Consider the following 22818-nt stretch of genomic DNA (forward strand, 5'->3'; position numbering starts at 1 on the left):
CAAAAGCATCAACTCTTCAGCACTCAGCCTTCTTCATGGTCCCACTCTCACATCCATACGTGACTACTGGAAAAACCATAGCTTTGATTATACAAACCTTTGTTAGCAAAGTAATGTCTCTGCTTTTTAATACACTGTCTAAGTTTGTCATAGTTTTTCTTTCTTTCAAGGAGCAAGCATCTTTTAATTTCATTTCTGCAATCACCATCTGCAGTGATTTTGGAGCCCAGAAAATAAAAGTCTGTCACTATTTTCACTGTCTGCCCATCTGTCTGCCATTAGTGATGGGATGGGACCAGATGCCGTGATCTTAGTCTTTTGAATGTTGAGTTTTAAGCCAGCTTTTTCACTCTCCTCTTTCACTTTCATCAAGAGGCTCTTTAGTTCTTCACTTTCTGCCATAAGGATGATGTCATCTGCATACCTGAGATTATTGATATTTCTGCTGGCAGTCTTGATTCCAGCTTGTGCTTCATCCAGCCTGGCATTTTGCATGATGTACTCTGCCTAGAAGTTAAATAAGCAGGGTGACAGTATACAGCCTATGTACTCCTTTCCTAATCTGGAACTAGTCCACTGTTCTGTGTCCAGTTCTAACTGTTGTTTCTTGATCTGCATACAGGTTTCAGAGGAGGCAGATAAGGTGGCCTGGTATTCCCATCTCTTTAAGAATTTTCTACAGTTTGTTGTGCCCACACAGTCAAAGGCTCTGGCATAGTATAATGAAGCAAAGGAGATGTTTTTCTGGAATTATCTGGCTTTTTCTGTGATCCAGCAGATGTTGGCAATTTGATCTCTGATTCCTCTGCCTTTTCTAAGTCCATCTTGAACATCTGAAAGTTCTCAGTTCACATACTGTTGAAGCCTAGCTTGGAGAATTTTGAGCATTACTTTGCTAGCATGTGAGATGAGTGCAACTGTGCGGTAGTTTGAGCATTCTTTGGCATTTCTTTTCTTTGGGAGTGGAATGAAAACTGACCTTTTCCAGTCCTGTGGCCACTGCTGAGTTTTCCAAATTTGCTGGCATATTGAGTGCAGCACTTTCACAGCATCATCTTTTAGGATTTGAAGTAGCTCAGCTGGAATTCCATCACCTCCACTAGCTTTGCTCAGTAATGCTTCCTAAGGCCCACTTGACTTTGCACTCCAGGATGTCTGGCTCTAGCTGAGTGATCACACCATTGTGGGTTATCTAGGTCATTAAGATCTTTTTTGTGTAGTTCTGTGAATTCTTGCCACCTCTTCTTAATATCTTCTGCTTCTGTTAGGTCCATACCATTTCTGTCCTTTATTGTGCCTGTCTTCGCATGAAATTTTCCCTTAGTATCTCTAATTTTCTTAAAGAGAGCTCTAGTCTTTCCCATTCTGTTGTTTTCCTCTCTTTCTTTGCATTAATCATTGAGGAAGGCTTTCTTATCTCTCCTTGCTATTCTTTGGAATTCTATCTTCAGATGAATATATCTTTCCTTTTCTCCTTTGCCTTTCACTTCTCTTCCTTTCTCAGCTATTTGTAAGGCCTCCTCAGACAACAATTTTGCCATTTTGCATTTCTTTTTTCTTGGGGATAATTTTCATCACCGCCTCCTGTGCAATGTTACAAACCTTCGTCCATAGTTCTTCAGGCACTCTGTGTATCAGATCTAATCCCTTTAATCTATTTGTCACTTCCACTATATAATTGTAAGGGATTTGATTTAGGTCATACCTGAATGGCCTAGTGGTTTTCCCTACTTTATTCAGTTTAAGTCTGAATTTTTTAATAAGGAGTTCATGATCTGAACCACAGTCAGCTCCAAGTCTTGTTTTTGCTGACTGTATAGAGGCTTTATCATTGTATACTCTTCCAAATGGTTGTCCTTGTCTTATATACTGTACTGTCACGAGTCCAACCCAGCTGCCTCCAACACCATCTTTATTTAAAAAGCTGATCTAAGTACCACTCCTCATGGTACTGCATTTGACGTAAACTAACAGACTTTGAATTCTAAAGTAGTGGCATAAAGAACACTAGGATATAGTGGAACTTTGACAAGTTAGCAATTGGTGTATTTTCATTGACTCAGACTATTTGCCATTGTAATACAGACGCAGAGGCAGACAGCCGTGCTCCAAGAGACTACCCTATTTTGCAGTGTCAGAAATTCCCTTTCCCTCTTTAACAGCTACTGTCATCGTTAGAGCACCACGCTCACTTAGTCACACAAAGTATGAAATATTCAGAGTAACAGAACTTTGTCTATTTGCTTATTTGTATTAACTTTTCTGTCTTTGTTTCTGTCTTAAAGGCTGCAAAGAAGTTTGTTTCTGGCCGGAAGTCAATGGCAGCAAGTGGAAATTTGGGGCATACACCTTTCATTGATGAGTTGTAATACTGAATCCCATATTGCAGGAAAGAACTGAACGTTTTGTCAACCCAGAGCAGCAAATACATAAAAGTGAAAAGTCTCTAATGTAACGTTTATCTTTTTTTCCAATGAGATGAAATATAAAGCATAAATATAGGTAATTGTTCCCAACTGACCTAAAGTCAATAAAGCATTCTATTTAAATGTTTTTCTTGCATTTTTCCTAATCAGTTAATCAAGAGGTATTTGTTTTATGTTGAGTTTTTGCTTTAGATACTTTTAAGGAGAATAGGAATATAATTATAAAGTACAGAAGCATGAGAAACTATTAAAATTAAGGCTTAAGTTGCTATCAGAGTAACTATCTCCAGATTATTATTGGCTTTTAAAGATAAAAGCAGTTAAAAGTCTGTATTCTTGGGTAAGAACAGTTAAATGATCTGGGTTTTACCCCCTTTTGCCTTTTTTCCAAAAGTTATTTGTGCAAAATATATATTACCTGTTAGCTGTAGCCTGTATTTGCACTGCTTCCTTTTTTATGTTTATCTTCACTGTGGCACAATTTTGGTGTATTTTTTTTCCCCCTCATCTTCTCCCTTTTCTGTTTCTATTCTGTCTCTTTCAAGTAATTATCAACCTAACACTCAAAAGTAAGGCAGTGCACAAAAAAATGAGTGTTTTCAAGGTAAATGCTTCTGTGGTCACAGATTTGAAAACTGCTGCCTAACCAACTCGTGATACTGGTTCACCACTGCCCTTTTCAACAGGGGTACAGTCTTCCAGCCAAAATGCATCTGAGGTGGAGGAGGCTGATGAGGAGGAGGAGATTTCATTGTCTTGCTTCACCATGGTCCAGTATGGAGAAGGGGCCCTCACTTCTTTCTTGTGATCTCTGTGAATCATTACGTCACAGTTAATATCTTTTCCTACACGCATTACATGGTTCTTCTTTTTATATCCATGCCATTCTCTGGAGATAGACATTGGTCTCCTTACAGGGTAATGTCCAGTGGACCGTGGATATTTATAGTACTTAAGTCTTGTATCGAAAGCTTCATCATCATCACTGCTTGTGACAGATCTATCTTTTGCCTCCTCAGTTTTCTTTGTTGTGCTGAAATGGAAAGACTAGTGAATGAAATGGATTCTTAATGTCTACACATTCATTATTATCACCTAACAAGCTGTCTTATAACTTGCTTTGGTTCATAAAAGAAAAAATACAATATAGCTTTAGTATTACCTGTCTGTATTATTGAAAATCTTCTCTTTTAAAAATTACCTTTATGGAATTCCCTGGCAGTCCAGTGCTTAGAACTCCATACTTTCACTGCCAAGGGCCAGGTTCGGTCCCTAGTAGGGGAACTAAGATCCTTTTTAAATTTGTTTAAATTACCTTTAAATTTGTTTACGTTCCTAAATGGAAATCAAATTCTGCCCTAAATTATTTCACATTACTTTTTTTGCACAGACTTAAGCGAGACTACTGACCAGAGTATTAGCAGGCCTTAAAGGGTGGGTTGATTTCACCTCACACAGAATATAACAGGTCAGTGTGGCCATCTCATCCACGGAACTCAGTTTTCATGGGTCTCGTGGGATCAGCAATAATAGAATATTACTGATTTCCAAGGAGGTGTCCAGAAATAATGGGCCTCAAAGATCTTCAATATGCTTATCATTGGTTATTCTTCTGAATCCTTTTATTTTTGCCCCTGAGTATCATTTGCTTCTCAATTGGGTTTACAAATGTGGATCTGTAGAACACCCTTCCACCCAGATGTCTCATCATGCACTATTCCACCTTGCTGTTGCCATCCAGAAACTTGCGAAGATTCTTTTTTTTTCAGTTTGCCAACAACAGGGTTCTTGAACTTTTCTAATGCCTGTAGCACCTGCGCCTGCTATTATTTTCCTGAACAAATGCTGTCACGTGCTACCCCTCATGCTGGTGCTATTACCCAGCAGATCCAAAACTAGATCTTTGCAATTATGAACCTCCGTTACCTTCTGTCCTGCTAATAGGAAATGGATTTCTTCCCTACCCCAGTCCCTCCAACCTATCAGACTTACTAGTGTTTTCCCTAACATCCTTGGAGGCCTGCTTGTAGTGTGTGTGTGTTTGTTGCTTGCTCCTAAGGATCTGAACAGATCTTCCCTAAAGTTTCTCTTTTCTGGTAATAGCATTTGATACTGAGTCATTTTTTTCTGAAAGCCACTAGTCTTAAATTGTATGATTTTCTTTAATCCTTGATGTAGTGCTGTGTAAGGAGATTCAGAAGATCTTAGGACTAGAACAGTTTGCCTTCAGACTCAAGGACCTTCTCTGTCGCTTTGTTAGATCACCATAAAGACTGGTGGCAGAGCCAGGTCCTTATTAAAGTGGCATTAGATAGAAATGCCACAAGCCAGCAGAGGTCAGGGTTCGCTGGAAACAGTTTTTAATATCACTAGGCCTGCCCAGAGCATCACATGGCAAATTGTGCACTCGATGCTATCTGCTCCTGAAAGAAGCCTTACAACTTTGTGAAATAAACAAAAGAATGGAATTTTTCGTTCCCCTTCTGCCCCTTCCTTACCCTTTTCCACATAAGATGCTAACATGCCTTAGCTATAAGCCCTTTGCTTAATTAAGGGATTCAGAACATGATTGGTATTGTTCCTAAGTTTGTGGATTTTAGCCTCATAACTTAAGTTGTGGTATTCTGTGTTTGCTTTTGAATGGTCAACCTGCCATCCCTAGGTTTTTAATATTCTGAATCTCAAACTCTACTTAGAATGTAGTTGTCCCATAAGCAAATGGTGAACAGCTCTGTTTCGGGAGCTGAACTCTCCAATACAGGGTCCACCAGCTATGTATGGCTGCTAAATTTAAACTGATTAAACTTGAATAAATTTAAAATTCCTCAGTTACAAATCTTCACATTTCAGGTTCTTAGTAGCCACCTGTGGCTAATGTTACCACACGGGATGGCACAGATACAGGTCATTTCCACTAGCATAGAGAATTCTTATTGGATGTTGCTGCTCTGAAAACAGACGTATACTACTTAGCCCTGTGGCCTCTGGCAAGTTTACATGCTCCTCTGTTGGCTTCAGTTTTCTTATCTATAAAATGAGGATAAATAGAACTGTCATGAGGATTAAATGGTACAATGCTTGTAAAGCGGTGTCCATCACATAGTATTAAGTTCAGTATTATCATTAATGATTTTTAATCAAAGCAGGATTGGTTTAGTTATTGGGAGAAAATTTTTCCCATTCTGTATCTGATCTGAAGGGAACAACTGCTATCCAGCTCTAGTCCACTGTTACCATGTGGGGATGCAAGCCCATCTTTTGTTTTTCAGGAGAAACCAGAGATTTGTAAATTTAGCAATTCCATTTTTTTTTTCATTAAAAATGTTTTGAAACAAAAATGCAAATAAGTTGAATGAAAAAAAAATTTCTAAACACCTTGGTAGCTACCACCCAGGTCAAGAAATAGAGTATTACTGGCCCCTGGAAAAAGCCCTCCTATGTATCCTCCTTGCTCAGCGCTGTCTAAAACAGTGAGGGAGATAAGCAAAGCATATCTGTGAACCGTGTCAGTCCCTGTAGCCACAAGTTGGACTCTGAAGTAATATGGGCCATTTTTTAATCTTAGGAAAGAGCCCCTAGCCATATTTCTTTGAGCACATCCCAATAAGCAAAGGTACACAGCTGTACAGCTAGTGCTCAGGGATCTGGTCAGAATTAATAACTCTTGGATCAGAATACTAAATGTGCCACTTAAAGAAAAAGGAGATAGAGAAATCAAGCCAGGCCTTAAATTTCTGACTTGTTTGACTAAGCAAATGCTCTCCCACTAAGACAATGGCAAACTGGCTTTTAATTTTAGGCATAATGAGTTTAAGGGGTTTATGATACAGATATCAAGTGGGTGTCTATACAAGTTTGGAGATAATACAATTTGGAAATTATTAATGTATGAATACTAATAGAAACCAAGGAGTTTGCTTAGAAGATTGAGAGAAGAAAGCCAAAGACAAGGCTTGGTAAAAGGCAATCACGAGGAAGTGACAAAAGGAGATAAGGGAGTATGGTATTCCAGAATTCTGGGAAAATTTATATTTCAACAAGAGTTGAGGTGGGAGGCTGTAGAGTGCCTGCTGCTGCTCAGAAGCCAAGCAAAATTAGAGACTGAGAGGAGTCCACTGAAATCAGCAGTATGAAGGTTGCAGGTGACCTTGGGGAAAGGGCTCTCAGCCAAGGTCTGCACCGAGGTGGGTAATGTCTAATAAAACTCTTTCAACAGCTTTGGAGTCAAGGGACAGGACAGTGGCTGGTAAGGAAAGGAGAGGGGAGTGGAATTAAAGTGGGCTTTGCTAAGATGGAAGACTTTTAAACAGGCTTAACGGTTATTGAGAAGGATCCAGAGAGAATTGAATATGCTGGAGACAAATGAGGAAAGGGAGTCACAGCACATGTTTCAGGGCTAACTTTGGAAAAGGGGGAGTCATATCTAGGTTTGAAGGCAGAGTTGCCACTAGGTAGTTTGGTCCTTTTTAAACTCCATGTCCAAGGCTCGCTCTTGCCTTTATCATCCTGCCTCATATTAGGTCCTACAGATTGTACTTTCCAAAAGGATTTAGAAACTCACTGAACTGTGACAGTGTCATTAATTCCTCCTACATGGTCCAATTGATAATTCTCACATTTAACTAAGACTCTGTGCTTCACAGACCCTGGGGAATTCTGTAGTATAACAAAGATTTCCTAAACTTAACTACTTACCGTGTGATTGGGAATTTGGTCTCAGGGATTAAATCATATATTTCTTGCCATTCTTGGGGTATGTCTATAAAATCTCGGTAAACTTTTATTTGTAGTATTGTTCCTATGGTGATATGTTGCAGAAGCTTTAAAAATTCTCGAAGAGTATAACCTAACACATTTGCATAGCCAACACTAATCAAAACATCACCTGAAAAAGGGAAAAAAATTCAATAAAATTAAGATGATGGTTTAAAAAAGATCATGCCATTTCTGTCTTCATTGTGCAATGTTACTCCCTTTTTTTTATTTGGTGAAGGTATTTCATTTTATAGGTTCATATTGTTGGTTCATTTTCAACCAAAACCAGGCTTCAAACTTTATTTAATGAAAAAAAAAATGATCCTCTCAGTGAATAATGAATACATGCAAGATGTTTCTTAATAGTGTAATGGTAGATATTATAACATGTTTTTAGAACATTTCTAAAGTCCTTGGTGTGACAGAGGCTAAAAATGATTTAGAATCTGAACCATCCTTGAAGATTCTAAAAATGTGCTTGTTTCAAGTAAAATAAATGGCTACTACTATTAAAGAAAAACATCACTTACACTAAGTGAACAAACGACCCATTTTTATTATACCTGCCTGGCCATTGCCAATGCCCTCCACAGTAAGCAGACCATAGTAAACATCAAGCCTTACAGTTTAATATTCTTTCCGTATGCAGTATTCATTGAGCAAGTAATTCTACATATAACACTGGACATTTAACATGCTTTAATTAAGTTGAAGATGTGTATACAGAGAGTATGGAAGTTCAAAGGGATTTGACGCCTAGGTCCCCTATCGTAGGACAGAGTTGAACAGGGAGGGGAGTATGATAGCCAGCCATGCAGCTTCTGAGCCCCCAACAGATGGAAAGAGAACCACATCTTGACAGCCAAGTCCCTGGACCTCCCAACTGGATGTTAAATAGACCCAATTATTCATTTGTACCCAGCAGCTAAGGCATGGACATGTAGAATAGGTCCAGCTATTGGTCAGTCCCCCTGGGTCACTAAACCTGGAGCAGGAGATACAGAGAAGCGACAGGAGCATCCAGTTTCCATGGCCTTTTGTTCTCTCATCATTTTCCAAACCTGGTTCTCAAGGCTTTCCAGGAATTCTGTCAGATTAAATGTTCTAAATTCAGTGCCTTTACAGAACTTGAAGAAAGTTCTTTAAACTTCAAGCGAGAGCTTGAAGAAAGCAGGAAAAACCATTAGGCCATTCAGGTATGACCTAAATCAAATCCCTTATGATTATACAGTGGAAGTGACAAATAGATTCAAGGGATTAGATCTAATAGAGTGCCTGAAGAACTATGAATGGATGTTCGTTACATTGTACAGGAGGCAGCAACCAAAACCATCCCCAAGAAAAAGAAATGCAAAATGGCAAAATGGTTGTCTGAGGAGGCCTTATAAATAGCTGAGAAAAGAAGCAAAGCAAAAGGAAAAAGAGAAAAGGAAAGATATAACCATCTGAATGCAGAGTTCCAAAGAACAGCAGGGAGAGATAACAAAGCCTTAAGTGAACAATGCAAAGAAAGAGAGGAAAACAACAGAATAGGAAAGACAAGAGATCTCTTCAAGAAAATTAGAGATAACAAGGGAACATTCCATGCAAAGACAGGCACAATAAAGGACAGAAACGGTATGGACCTAACAGAAGCAGAAGAGATTCAGAAGAGGTGGCAAAAATACACAGAACTATACAAAAAAGATCTTAATGACCTAGATAACCCACGACGGTGTGATCACTCAGCTAGAGTCAGACATCCTGGAGTGCAAAGTCAAGTGGGCCCCTTAGGAAGCATTACTATGAACAAAGCTAGTGGAGATGATAGAATTCCAGCTGAGCTACTTCAAATCCTAAAAGATGATGCTGTGAAAGTGCTACACTCAATATACCAGCAAATTTGGAAAACTCAGCAGTGGCCACAGGACTGGAAAACGTCAGTTTTCATTCCACTCCCAAAGAAAAGAAATGCCAAAGAATGCTCAAACTACCGCACAATTGCACTCATCTCACATGCTAGCAAAGTAATGCTCAAAATTCTCCAAGCTAGGCTTCAACAGTATGTGAACTGAGAACTTTCAGACATTCAAGCTGGATTTAGAAAAGGCAGAGGAACCAGAGATCAAATTGGCAACATCCTCTGGATCATAGAAAAGCCAGAGAATTCCAGAAAAATCTGCTTCACTGACTACACCAAAGCCTTTGACTAACTGTGTGGTCACAACAAACTGTGAAAAAATCTTAAAGAGATGGGAACATCAGACCACCTTACCTGCAAAACCTATATGCATGTCAAGAAGCAACAGTTAGAACTGGACATGGAACAACAGACTGGTTCTAAATTGGTTAAGGAGTACGAGAAGGCTGTATATTGTCACCCTGCTTATTTAACTTCTATGCAGAGTATATCATGTGAAATATTAGACTGGATGAATCACCAGCTGGAATCAAGACTGCCAGCAGAAATATCAATAATCTCAGGTATGCAGATGACATCATCCTTATGGCAGAAAGTGAAGAGGAACTAAGAGCCTCTTGATGAAAGTGAAAGAGGAAAGTGAAAAAGCTGGCTTAAAACTCAACAGTCAAAAAACTAAGATCATGGCTTCCAGTTCCATCACTTCATGGCAGATAGATGGGGAAACAATGGAAACAGTGACAGACTTTATTTTCTTGGATGCCAAATTTACTACAGACAGTGACTGCAGCCATGAAATTAGAAGACGTTTGTTCCTGGGAAGAAAAGCTAGGACAGAGCTGGACAGAGTAATAAAAATCAGAGACATCAGTTTGCCAACAAAGATCTGTATAATCAAAGCTATAGTTTTTCCAGTAGTCATGTATGGATGTGAGAGTGGGACCATGAAGAAGGCTGAGTGCTGAAGAACTGACGCTTTCGAAATGTGGTATTGGAAAAGACTCTTGAGGGTCCCTTGGACAGCAAAGAAATCAAACCAGTCAATCCTAAAGGACATCAACCCTCAATATTCATTTGAAGGACTGATGCTGGAAGGGCAATACTTTGGCCACCTGATGCAAAGAGCCAACTCATTTGAAAAGACCCTGATGCTGGGAAAGATTGAAGGCAGGAGAAGGAGACAACAGAGGATGAGATGGTTGGACAGCATCACTGACTCAAAGGATATGAGTTTGAGCAAACTCTGGGAGATGGTAAATGACAAGGAAGCCTGGCGTGCTACAGTCCATGGGGTTGCAAAGAGCTGGACATGACTTTTTTAAGAGACTCAACAACAACAACAATAGAACTTCTTTATTGCTTGCAGTTAAGACCCCTGACTGCTATAGGGCATCTAGCAAGAGAAGAAGGAATACAGGGAAATTGATCTTTAAGGTCAGATTCACACTGGGTAAATAAAATCTTAGTTATCAGATCATACAAGTACTATCATCCTGCCAAATGGTCATGGAGACTTCAGAGCTAACATCAGATAAAGTGACCCTAATAAGTCCCAAAGAATGTTTACCCCACTGTACATGGGAAGCTAGGGATCCCTCAATAACCTCATTCTAAGACAACTGAGGTCTAACCTCAGAGTAGAAAAGAGTCAAGATGAAGTACTTTCTCTATTACTACTCCCCAACTCTTTGCAACTCCATGGACTGTGGTCCACCAGGCTTCTCTGTCCATGGAATTTTCCAGGCAAGAATACTGGAGTGGGTTGCAATTTCCTCCTCCAGGGGTTTTTCCCAACCCAGGTGTCAAACCTGCATCTCCCATGTCTCCTGCATCAGCAGGTGGATTCTTTACCACTGAGTCTCACCTGGGAAGCACTACTCCGTACTCTGCTATAATTAGAAATTATGCTGAACCTAAAGGAAGCCTCCAAGGAACACCAAAGACAAATTTCCATAGTGCTAGATTCTATCAAACAATAGGTCACAGTTTTAAAGAAAATGAATACTGAGATGGGTGGAGAAAAGCTTCTACTTTGGTCTTTAAAGACAGCTGTGGCTAACTTCAGAATGAAACAGGCCTTCTCCCAGCTACCTACAGATTGTGTAATCTGAAACAGCTGTTCACCCTATAGAGGTTAATTAAAATGTCAAAAAAAAAAGAAACCCTCACGGGATAAGCTTACTTGCCTAATGTTAAAAGGGGTGTTTATAGCTGAAAGCTATGGCTTGACATGCTGCTTAATTATGTTGTTAAAAAGGTGACTTATCGAGAGGGCAGAAAATAAACAGCTTAATTGCTTGACCGTCCTGACTATAAGCCAAAGGTGTTATTGCATGAATGTGATTATTCTAGCAAGAGACATTAACATTGCATTTCATAAAGAAGCACCAATTTGGTATTTATAAATATTAATATTATACATTTTTTTCTGTTTTAATGGGCTGTAGGAACCACATTGTATAAACTGTCCCAGTTATCTATATTTAATCAACTTTTCAGCAGCCAAGCCACTACCAAAAAAGTAGATTTTATTTTTCTCCCATTTCTCTCAACTAGGCTGTAAATTCCATAAGCTCTGTGTGGTTAGAGACCACATATGACTGGCTCACCATTACACCCCAGTGCCTGATGTCTGCACACAGCAGGCATTCAGGAAATGCTTATTGAATTAATGTGGCCTAGTAAGGGTGGTGACCAGTACATAACTTTGTTTACCTTCAAATCTATATTAATTTCTCCAAGAAAAGAAAAATGCTGTATTAATTTCTTAAGATTCTGGATTTCAGAGTTTGCTAAAACTATGCTGGCCAAAAGGATTTTAAAGTTTAGACAAAATAAATTAGGAAATCAAGATGAAGCCCTATTAAGAAACAACAAAAGAAGAGAAATTCAAAGCACGTAAGAAATAATGGGGCTGGGAGGTAATGGGGTTAAAAAAAAATCAGGTTTCTAGGACCATCACCTCTTCAAATCTCATAATCATTGTCAAAGGGACTGAGTTACAGAGCCTTTGAATCCCAGGCCTTGAAGAGAAGCGCCTGACTTGTCATGAAGAGATATGGGACGTACTCCATATTGCAATCTCTTTTCTAGTCAAAGGTATGGGCTTTCTAAGCAGACATAGGTTCAAATCAGCTCTGACCACCCACTTAGCTCTGTACTAAACAATTCACTTCATCTCTCTGAGCCTCTGTATTTCATTATCTACCTTCTAGGAGTGTTGCAAAGATTAGCTAATAGATGTGGAAACACCTTGCAAAATCCTAGAACAATGCTCACTTACTCTTCATTTATCAAGCACAGACATAATAAATGCACCAGTTCTAATGGTAAGTCCCTTGAATTCATTAAAAGATGAATTCAAGACTGCCTCTGACCTCCAGGAGCACACTATGACCCTACCAGGAGATTCTGTTTCATGAAAGCATACTCCCATCCCACTCCAGCGAGTGTGCACTCTGCTTATCAACCAGCGTCTGTCCCCTGACTCCAAAAAACCTACGGAGAACAAGCAGAAAAGGCCCATGGGACCTGGCCTAGAGTTCTTTTGGATGGAAAGTCCAGAACTTTCTTTCTGGAAGGCTGTTCCCTAGCACCAAATAGTAAGTAATATGTGGAGAAAATGCTTTGGATTTTAAGGTGAGGTGAACTTTCATAACAGCATCATTGATCCACTTAATTCTTTAATCTGCTGCATTTAACCCTAACTACAATTAGAATAATCTGAGAAGTTCTAAACCATGAACTGCCCTGTCCCCAAACCAACTGAATCAAAACCTCTGGAGAGATGGGGCCAAGCCATTTTTATTCTAAAAGGTCTCCAGGTGATTCTAATAAGTAACCAGCGTTGCAAACCAGTGGTTTAATCCACTAGGGCTGTGGCACCACAACCATTTTTATTGTTGTTGTTCAGTCACTAAGTCATGTCCTACTCTTTGCAACCCCATGGACTGCATCATGCCAGGCTTCCCTGTCCCTCACCATCTCCTGGAGGTTGCTCAAATTCCTGTCCATTGAGTCGATGATGCCATCCTAATATCTCATCCTCTGTCATCCCCTTCTCCTCCTGCCCTCAATCTTTCTCAGCATCAGGGTCCTTTTCAGTGAGTCGGCTCTTTGCATCAGGTGACCTGATGCAAAAATATTAGCCAATACTTTGGCCAATACACAATCCTTTTTGGTTAACAACAAAACAAGATACAAGTCTGGAGAATCTCTAAGAACAGCATTAGAGAAAGGATTGCCAATATTTCCATAGCACTGTGGCTCTCCAAGTATTTTCATAAAGATTATCTCATCAAATACTAGCAACTTCTGACAAAGGTGGTATTATCCCAATTTAGAGATGAGGTGACTAAGGCCAGGAAAGTTAAAGGACTTTGTCCAAGGTCAAAGAACCAAAAAGAGGTACAGCCTGGGCCTGAATTCAGGCCAGCTCGCACTGAATGGTTTTTCCTTCCACCACCTTACCATCCCATTGTGTGTCCCTAACTCCTGAGCACAGCCCAGAGAAGGCATTGGGGAAATGTCTTGAATTGGATGGAAAATTCATTCATCTAAAGACAAGAGAAGCAGGGCAGTACTGACAAAGACAGCATTCAAATCTCCACTCCTTGGTGTGACAACGTACAAGTTACTAAATATCTGATTCCTCATCTGTATATCAGTTTAATGTAGAATCTACCTTGGGGATTGTCAGCCAGGTGAAATGAGATCACACATCTAAACGTTAATGATGATTCATACTGCCTACAAAAGAAAGCCTTATCCATACAGAGCCATAAACGCTGGAGTGACACTATTCCTGTATATGAATCCCTTCTAGATGGGGGTGAACCTGGACAAGGAACTCAGTCTCACTGAGCCTTAGTTTCCTCATCTGTAAAAGGTAGACGATAATCATAGTTCCTACCTAAAGGGTTATTATAAGAATTCAATAAATAGGACTTCCCTGATGGCTCAGTGGTAAAGAATCCGCCTACCAAAGCAGGAGTCCTGGGTTCAATTCCTGAGCTGCGAAGATTCCATGTGCCGTGAAGCAACTAAGTTCGTGTGCCACAGCTACTGGGCCTGTGCTCTAGAGCCCTGGAGCCACGACTGCAGCATGTGCGCCCTAGAGCCCATGCTTCACAGCAAGAGAAGCCACTACCAGCGAGAAGCTCAAGCCCTGCAACAAGCGAGTAACCCCTGCTCACAACTACAGAAGAGCCCGCACAGCAACAGAAACAGCACGGCCAAAAATAAATAAGTAAAAGAATGCAACGAATAAATACAGTGAGGGTTATACAAGTAGTAGCAGCTGGCTTGCCCACTGAAAGCTCTCAAACAATGTCACCATCATCACTGTTACACTGGAACCTAATAACCTGAGTCTCCCTGAAGGCAGATGAAAGGGAGGCAGAAGAAGAGGGGTCAGGAGGCCTGGGGAAACCACAGTCACCTGGCTGGAGTGTTCCATCCCTGGCTGCAGCTCCCTTTGCAATGAGATGGGTGATCTGAAGGTAGGGCCCATGCTGGATGATGATCAGGCCTAATCCCAGACTACCCACAGTGAGCTTGGTCTGATGAGTTTTGCTCAAGTCGTGTACAGATGGCTTGACCTTGAGGTTGACTTGTTTTCCTAAAAATGGAGAGATTTGTTTTAGTCCTTCTGCTAGATATCAGCATGACAGTAATAACTGGGGTTCTAACGCCAGAATCTTAGGGCAGTTACTTAACCTCTCTCTGCCTTAGCTTCCGCATCAGTAAAGTGAGGATAATAAAAATACCCACTCAGAGGGTTGTTATGAGAATTAAAGGAGACAGTTAAAGGGCTTTTGCACAGTGCCTAGCACACTGTGAATGTTTAAAGTTAGTTATTATTATCCATTCACTTAACAAGTATTTATTGATACAGGCAGTGTGCTAGAAACTGAAGTGTTTCTTGCCCTCATGAATCTCCCAGCCTAGTGGAGGCGACAAATATCAATGAGCTATGTAAACATACAAACAAACTGTAACACATGCTATGAAGGAAAAATACAGAGCTCTGAGGGTGACCAACAGGTTAAGTCTCCTGCGGGGAAGAGGGATCAAGGCTTCACAGAGGAGGTAAAATTTGAATTGAGGTCGAAAGGCCCAATATGAGAGCTTTAAGCAAAGTATGGTGGAAGGGAACAAATAAGATTCTGAGACAGGAAAGAACATAAAAGGAGATCAGTAGGGGCCAGACAGGAGGAGCGAAGCCGTCCTGACAGGCTGCTCAGCCATTTTACCTCACTGGAAAAGCTTAGAAGCGATCTTGGCAGGACAAGCTAAGATCTGCATGCAAAGAAAGAATCAAACACCTCAGGCTGCTATATGGATTGTGGGGTCCAGACTAGAAGAGAGAAAATGTTACTGCATTCACCCAAGCACGTCGTGACAATGTCAGTGGAAATAGACAGTAGAAAATAAGCATTGGGGAGGAAAATCCAGGAAAATGGGTAGTGAGGAATTGAAATGTTTTATACAGAACTAAATCTCACAAGAAAAGTTTCCAAGACTGAGGAGTGATTAGAACAACAAGTTATTTTTCCAAGAGGAAGCTTCTGAGATTCATTTTCAGTTCACAGGAAGCTTCTGGGGAAACCTGTTTTCAGCACACTCTTCACACCAGCACTTTTCCTTAAGGAGAAGTGACAAACTGCTACTTGCCAAACCTTTGCCAAATCCATGTGACTGTAGTGTTTGGGGGTGGGGGGAGTGAGTCCAGGAGTCCTCCCCACTGTTGGGGGTGGAATTCCCTACATCTCCAGGGTTTTCACAGTCCTTTCAACTTCAAACAAGTATCCTTGCCTGTCTCCAACCTCACCCTCCCCACAACCACAGATGCTCTCTGACTGGAAAATTAAGTGTGTGCTTAGTCGCTCAATCATGTCTGACTCTTAGTGACCCTGCGGACTATAGCCCGCCAGGCTCCTCTGTCCATAGCAATTCTCCAGGCAAGAATCCTAGTATAAAGAAGGCACCATCTTTGAGACTTTTCAGGATTATAGGAGCAATTTGGAACAGGTCATCCCCTCCTCAAATTTATGGCTCCTGAGCAAACAGAGAACTGGCATCATAGACAGGGTCTGAGTTCCAACCTCAGCTTGCAAATTAAACATGCTCCTGATATAATCTATGAAGCCCAGTCACAAAAGACAGCAGGGTTAAGTGAAAGAAGCCAATTTCAAAAGACTCCATACTGTATGCGTCCATTTTTGTGACATTCTCAATAGAAAGGGCAAAACTATAGAAAACAGATCAGAAGTGTCAGGAGCTGGGGTGGAAAGAGGGTTGTCAGTAAACGGGCATCACAAGGTAACTTCAGGGGTTGTGGAAGCGCCACGTCCTGATTGTAGGGGATTAAATGTGGATATATGATTATCGAAATTCACAGAGCTGTACACTAAAAAAAAGGGGGGGGGGGCTCTTCCTGTATGCAAATTAGAGTTTGGCAAACCAAGGATGGTGAGGCGCTTTCTCAGAAGCCAAGAGTGTGATGTCCCCATTTTACAGACAAGGAAAAGTGAAGGAGTCTTGGTCTCCAGAACATACCCAGTTACCTTTAACGTTTTTCTGGACGGACTTCCTCATGGCCCTGGGAGGCCAGGCCTCTCAGGAGGGCCTCCCTGAGCGGAAGCTGGAGTCAGTCCATCTCCCAACTGTTTCGAACCAGGAGCCGGCGCACTGCGGATCGCCGGTGGCAAGGAGAGCTCGAGCTGGCCCCCAGGGGGCGCTGCGACGCCGCATCCCAGACGTTGCGCGGCAGTGCGGTCACCCCAATGCTTCAGCAGACCCTGGAAGACCCTGGAAAATGCAGTACGTGAAAATTTTGGTGCAGAAAAACAAAACTTCTGCGGAACTAACCCAGTGCCTGGCTCATAGTGGGTTCATCACCCATTCTTGGGAAACTACTGAAATGGAGAGGGTGGAGGAAACCTAGAAGAGGGGGCCTCAAAGATGTGAATGGTCTGCAGAATATCATGACTAGTTCATAGACGAGCACAGATGTCCTGCTGAGCTTCCAATAATGGCATTTTCAAACACTGTTACATCAACAGCGCCAACTGCTTTGGAACTGTACTTTATTCATGAATGTTTTGAATGAAAAAAGGCCAAGGGTGGCCTGAAAAAAATGAGTCACGATTAGGAGAGGAATTAATTCTTCCTTCTTTTTTTCCAAAATAATCCATTCCACCGCCCCCCCCCCACACACACACACACACATTGACTCACACAATAAATATTTACTGGAAGCCTGCTCCACGGTTTTTGCTAATGCAAAGGACACAACAGTAGACAAAACAAACATAGGCTCTATCCTCCTGGAACTTAGATTTAAAAAACAGATGAAGTAAACAATTTCAGGAAAGTATAAATTATCAAAAATAAATTCTATAAAAAATAGAAAACAATGTAATAACACAGTACTACTGTCATCCCTGGGCTGCCCAGGTGGCACTAATGGTAAAGAACTCTCCTGCCAATGCAGGTAGATACTGGAGACAAGGGTTCGACCCCTGGGTTGGGAAGATCCCTTGGAACCCACTCCAGCATCCTTGTCTGGAGAATCCCATGGATAGAAAACCCTGGCAAGTTACAGTCCACAGGGTTGCAGAGTCAGACACGACTGAAGCGACTTAACACGCACACACGCACTGTCATCCGGACTCTGATAAAACCAAAAGGCAAAGTCTCTTGTGTTCATGCTTTCAACAAACAGTAATCAAGCACCTGTGAGGTATAGCATTGTCCAAAGATTTCCATGGTAAACTGGGAGGTCCCAGCTTATTCAGCTACTTCTGTGGCTTTACCCAGTTAACCAGAGCAGACTTCTTGTTGCATAAATTTTGTGCTCAGGTGGCTGATTCAGAAGGAAATGTCATCCTGTTCCCTGTTACTCTCAGCCTCAAGACATCTCCTGCAGGTAGCTCCTTGTGATAGATTGCCTGATTCCTCCTTCAGTCTGGCGAGGCTTCTGTCCAGACACTAAATTAATTCTATCATAAAATGCATCCTTTCCCTCCATTTTCCTATCAGTAGAGAATGGTGAGCATTTGCAGGAATCAAGTACGTCAGCCTTCAAGGTCCTATGAGGGACCTGGCGCATAGGGTTCCTGGACCCTCCTTCTATCCCAGACTGAAAACTCTTTATAGTGAATGCCAAGATCACACTGACTGGTAGAACTGAAAGGTACCAACCTTTGTGGATGCTATGCTGTGCTGCCCAGATCCCCCTTCAGGACTGAAGGATCTGTTCCTTCTCTTCTACCCCAAACCTGCCGCTAGCTGAAGAGAGCTCTTGCCCGAGATCACATCTACCCAGGGCAGCTAGCATCCAATGACCGATCGATGCAGGGTAAAAAACCTGGCTCCCTCAGCCCAACTTGAACAACTGTAAAGGGCCATCTCAGCTTCAGAGCCCCCTAAGGGACCTGCTGAGGTCCTCCTATCACTGCTCGGCAACCCAACTTCTCCCTCTGCCAGGCCTTGCTTCCTTCTGTCCACTGATGGAGAGGACTTCCCAGTAAATGCCCTGCAACTCACAGTATTCCCAGAGAACACAACCTGCAACAGCTTGTGCCAGGGACAGCATGAACGAGTAGATGCTAAATGGGATTCTGGAGCTGGACCTGCTGCCCAGGTAATAATGAGGACCCCATCCCCATAGAGGAGGAGCATACATAGCCTTGGGCACAGGGAAGCACTAAGATTGTTCAGTTTTTCACGGGTAGAAAAATGGCTTGGCACCCACATGATCTACCTGGGTGCCTCAGTTCTCCTTTGCCCTATTTTATAGTAAATAGACAAATTCAGCAGCTACAGCCTGAGAGGTACATGGCAACCAGAGGCTCAGCCCTCTTAGGGATGGAGGTCTGGACCATGCCACCATGTAAGCCACCTAGAGGTGCTGAGGGTGAGAGAAATCTAGGATGGACAGGAGAGGCAGAAAATGATGAGTATGTCAGTTATACATTAAGGTGAGCTACAGCAGCAGCAGCAAGAGTTCTATTTTGTCCCATTAACCTTCCTATTATAACTTTCCCACAGGAAAAGACTCTACTGGGTCCTGAAGGTGACGCACTGAGAACTAAAAAGAAGCAAGTGAATCTGTGCAGCACAATGGCTGCACTGTTGCAAATGCTGCACTGTCCTACCTAGTCCCTCTTCAGGACTGGAGGACCAATGCCCAGCTTCTGCAGAGGTTGTAGGTTGACAGCTCTCAGCTGTCAGCCCTCTCAAGGAATTGTCTTTGGCTGAAGAGCCACATTACCCTAGGTCACACCCCATGTCTAGCATCCAATGACTGGTCCAAACAGAGATATCAAGGCTTTGCTGGCCCTTTTACCCCAGCTCAGAACTCAGAACAAGCATTACCACTTCAGAGTTCCCTGTAGGTTTGCTAAAGCCTCCTGTGACTGCACCACAGTCAAACTGCTTCCTCTGCCCAGTCCTGCTTCCTTCCCTTCCTCCACAGGAGTTGATCCTAAGAGTACTCCCTAATAAACTTCTTGCACTGTAATCAATAATCTGTCCCTAAGTCGCTTCAGCAGAACCCAATCCAAGAGACTAAATGATATTTGAGCCCCTGGCACAAGTTACTAGCCTCTGGATTTAGCTTTTTCATTTCATCTGATCCCAGAAACCCCAGGTGAACATGTATGTTGCATTCACCACATCCTTAGCCTGCATGGTAAACCTGATCCCCAGGGAGGTGGTGTGTTCTTTACCCTGTCAGGCCAAAGATTCTCCTTAAAAAGAAGAGTTATTGCACAGTCCCCTCCACAGCTTTCCTTGAGGTTGCCTCTGGATTCAGCCTCTGCTGGGCTGAGGCCTAACATCCATCATGACAAGGCCTGCTATGTCCAGAGCCCTTTAAAAACCACAGAATGACTATCTATGACTTCAGGCTGCTAGCATAGCTCCCTCCTGGGGACCTTCTGTTTTCCTGGATCCTTAAGGACTTTCTGCCCGTTGGAGCCTCATGGCTCATCTTCTCTCTGGATACGAAAGTTCTAGCTGCTCTGCATAGAGGTGAGAGGATGGGGAGGTTCTATCACTGAAACAGAGTGCCTGACTCTGGGAATCTATTGGTCAGATAGAGGAAAGAGGCCCAGAGAGGTGATGTAACTTTCCCAAGTTCAAGTTAGTAGCATGGGTGGGACTGAAATATGGTTCTGTGTTCTTTTTCACTCCATCACACCATGTCTCCCTAACCCCTAGGGTTTGCCTCTACTAAAATCTAGACTGAGATATAGAGAACAGACTGATCTGTCCTGTCCTGAGAGTCTTGGGACTCTGAAACACTACATTGGCAAGCAAGAATGAAACTGGGGGCTAAAACCAGCCCCAAATTATTGGGACTAATAGGAAACCTGTAAACAGAGAATTTGGTTCCTGCCCACCCCTCTCATCCCACATCCTGATTGGTAAGGAATGGGATAGGTGGCTGTTGTCTGCAGTGATGTGCAGCTATTATCCAGTAGAAAAAGTTTTAAATTCTTTTAACTTTGTAATAGTTGTTTTTGTGTTTAATCTTAGATTCAGACCTCTCATGGAGGGGCAAAGGTAGGAGGGACAGGAAGGGATGCCTGGGTAGAGGGAGGAATTTATGCTTGTATTTTTTAAACACAGGAATCAAGTCATAATTCCACTTAGTTGGAGTTAGAATAGGCAAGTGTTCCAACATTTCACCCTAGGATTCTCAACTGGCCAATGGTGAACATCCGTGGACATTGTTTGAGAATTCAGAACTGTACAGCTGGAGTTTCTATCAACTGGCAACAGAAACACCAGAAAGAAGCCAAGAAAATGACTCCGCCAAAGTTCTCCAGTGTTTAAACAACAACAAACAGTGAAAAATTCCTGCAGTAATGTGCTATGCATTATGTCTAAGTCCCTGGAACATATAAATCAGCTTGTGTCAATTTCTGTGGCAGAAGAAAAATATATGATTTAATAATAATAACAAAAACCCTACCCTTCCCCTCCCCCTCCACAAGAGACCAATGTTTGGACAGGAAAGTCTATAGGCTAGCAATTGAACTTCCTTACCCAATCTATGTGCTGATACTGATAACTCTGTGCATTTCTGCAAAGCTGTTGGTCTGGTGGAATTTGAAACCTGCTGAGTTCTGTGGACATGTAGGCATTCCAAAAATAGAGACAGATATCACTCTTCTGGGTCTTTCTAGAGATGACCTAGGTGGCCTTTATGGAAAAAAATGAGCATCTCATTTCCTGTTCGCTGCATGGGGAACTATCTGGGAAAGAAAGAGCTGGACTCGACGTCAGAGTTAATAGTGATTTAGTACATGAGTCATGGAAGAAAAGGAAACCTCCACTAGATAGTAAAATCGTATGTGATAGACCATATGTGTTGCTAACAAATTTTGCCAACCATCTCTTTTTCTGTTTCTCCATCCAACTTAAGCCCCTCCCCACATCCCACCTCAGTAATAGTATCATCAAACGCCCAGTTACTCAGGCCAAAAATTTAGGAGTTATTCCCTGAATCCTCTGTTTCAACTGCCCCCCTACCCCCATTTATCAGCACGTCCTTTCCTCTGCCTAAAAAACATCCCTATCTGCCCATTGTCCCCTATCTTCAATACTCTTATCCTAGCTAAAGCTACATTTCTCTCTCTCCTGGACTACTGTGCCTCTTAACTGGTATCCCTGCTTTTGTTCTTGCCCCTCCCCACCTACAGTCTATACTCTTTTTACAGACTAAATAAGACCTGTCACTCTCTTGCTTTAAACCCTCCAGTGCTTTCCTGTGGCATTTAGAACAAAATCCAAACTCTCTATCACAGCTCTCGAAGTCCTACATTTGATCTCTGCCTACCTCTCTTTTTCTCCAGCCACATGGGCCGTTTTGCAGTTCCTTGAACAGCCCACCTCTTCCTTGCCCGCTTCCCTAATGTTCTTTGAACTTTCTTTTCTGTTTGGAACAGTCTTGCCCAGATCTTCACGCATGAGGTCTTTATGAACGCGGCATTCTCAGTGAAAACCTTCCCTGGTTATCCTAAGTATCATCAAACCGCCGCCCCCTAAACCTCTCATCAGACAGATTAACACCTAGCATTAAAGATCAGTTTTTAACAAAGTTTCTGTCTCTTCCTCCCCCCTTCCCCCCCAGGAAGTAAGCTTTCTGAGAGCAGGAAACTTGTTTCTCTTGTCCACTTCGGCACCCCCAGCACCTACAGTGCCTGCTGCATTCCCTAAATAGGGCAGTCCCGGGCTGACGGATACGGCAGAGGCAACGATAATGCAAGGTGACAAGAGCCTGTCACCAACTCCCTCGGCGGTCGCGAGGCCGCCTCCTGCCGGAATAAAAGCGGCTCCTGCCCAGTCCAGGGCAGCGAGGCGGGCGGCCGAGAAGAAGCCGGGCGGAGCAAGGCCTGAGGCGGGCGGGAGGAAGGACTGGGGCTGCGAGCCTGGGCTGGACCGAGAAGACAGAACAGGGTCGTCAGGGGCCGAGAGCCGGAGCCGGCCGCGCCAGCGCCTCGGCTTCGCTTCCGGGTGAGGGGCGGGCGGGCGGAGCAGTTCCGGGGCGGGCGGCGGTTCCGGCTGTGCGGGCCGCGCCGCGGCTGCTAGTCCCGGGCGCGCGGAGGGCGCGAGCGGCGCGCGGGGGCTGAGGGGAGCGAGGCGGCGGCGTGGGGTCTTCTGGCCCCGGCGGCGGCCCATGGGGCGGGAGGCGTGAGGCCGCGGCCTGCCCGGGGCTCGGGG

The 22818-nt window shown here is 42.8% G+C and overlaps 2 protein-coding genes across 2 annotated transcripts in view; one reads left to right on the top strand and one right to left on the bottom strand.

The window, feature by feature from the left end:
* LOC100861263 (cytochrome b-c1 complex subunit 2, mitochondrial) overlaps nt 1-2553 on the top strand; it is a 25583-nt gene extending 23030 nt beyond the window's left edge. Inside the window, exon 14 of the mRNA XM_005697593.3 lies at nt 2286-2553. Coding sequence (XP_005697650.1) covers nt 2286-2369 — 84 coding nt within the window. The 3' untranslated portion in view covers nt 2370-2553. The remainder of the gene's footprint in view (nt 1-2285) is intronic.
* Nucleotides 2464-21428, bottom strand: PDZD9 (PDZ domain containing 9). The gene is made up of 5 exons (XM_018040736.1): nt 21142-21428; nt 16650-16883; nt 14522-14701; nt 7122-7311; nt 2464-3459 (listed from the first exon to the last, which is right to left on the bottom strand). Exons 2-5 carry the CDS (start codon nt 16678-16680, stop codon nt 3069-3071), a joined length of 792 nt encoding a protein of 263 aa, XP_017896225.1. The 5' UTR covers nt 16681-16883; nt 21142-21428; the 3' UTR covers nt 2464-3068.

The sequence above is a fragment of the Capra hircus genome, chromosome 25, assembly GCF_001704415.2.
Source record: "Capra hircus breed San Clemente chromosome 25, ASM170441v1, whole genome shotgun sequence".
NCBI classification, from domain to species: Eukaryota; Metazoa; Chordata; class Mammalia; order Artiodactyla; family Bovidae; genus Capra; species Capra hircus.

What these genes read in the sequence shown, in the direction of transcription:
- PDZD9 (XM_018040736.1), bottom strand. Translation starts at nt 16,680, where the DNA reads ATGAGGAAGTCCGTCCAGAAAAACGTTAAAG. An exon ending in CGTCCAGAAAAACGTTAAAG is followed by an intron (nt 14,702 to 16,649) that starts GTAACTGGGTAT and finishes CTCCATTTTTAG; the next exon opens with GAAAACAAGTCAACCTCAAG. An exon ending in ACCAAATTCCCAATCACACG is followed by an intron (nt 3,460 to 7,121) that starts GTAAGTAGTTAA and finishes TTTCCATTTCAG; the next exon opens with CACAACAAAGAAAACTGAGG.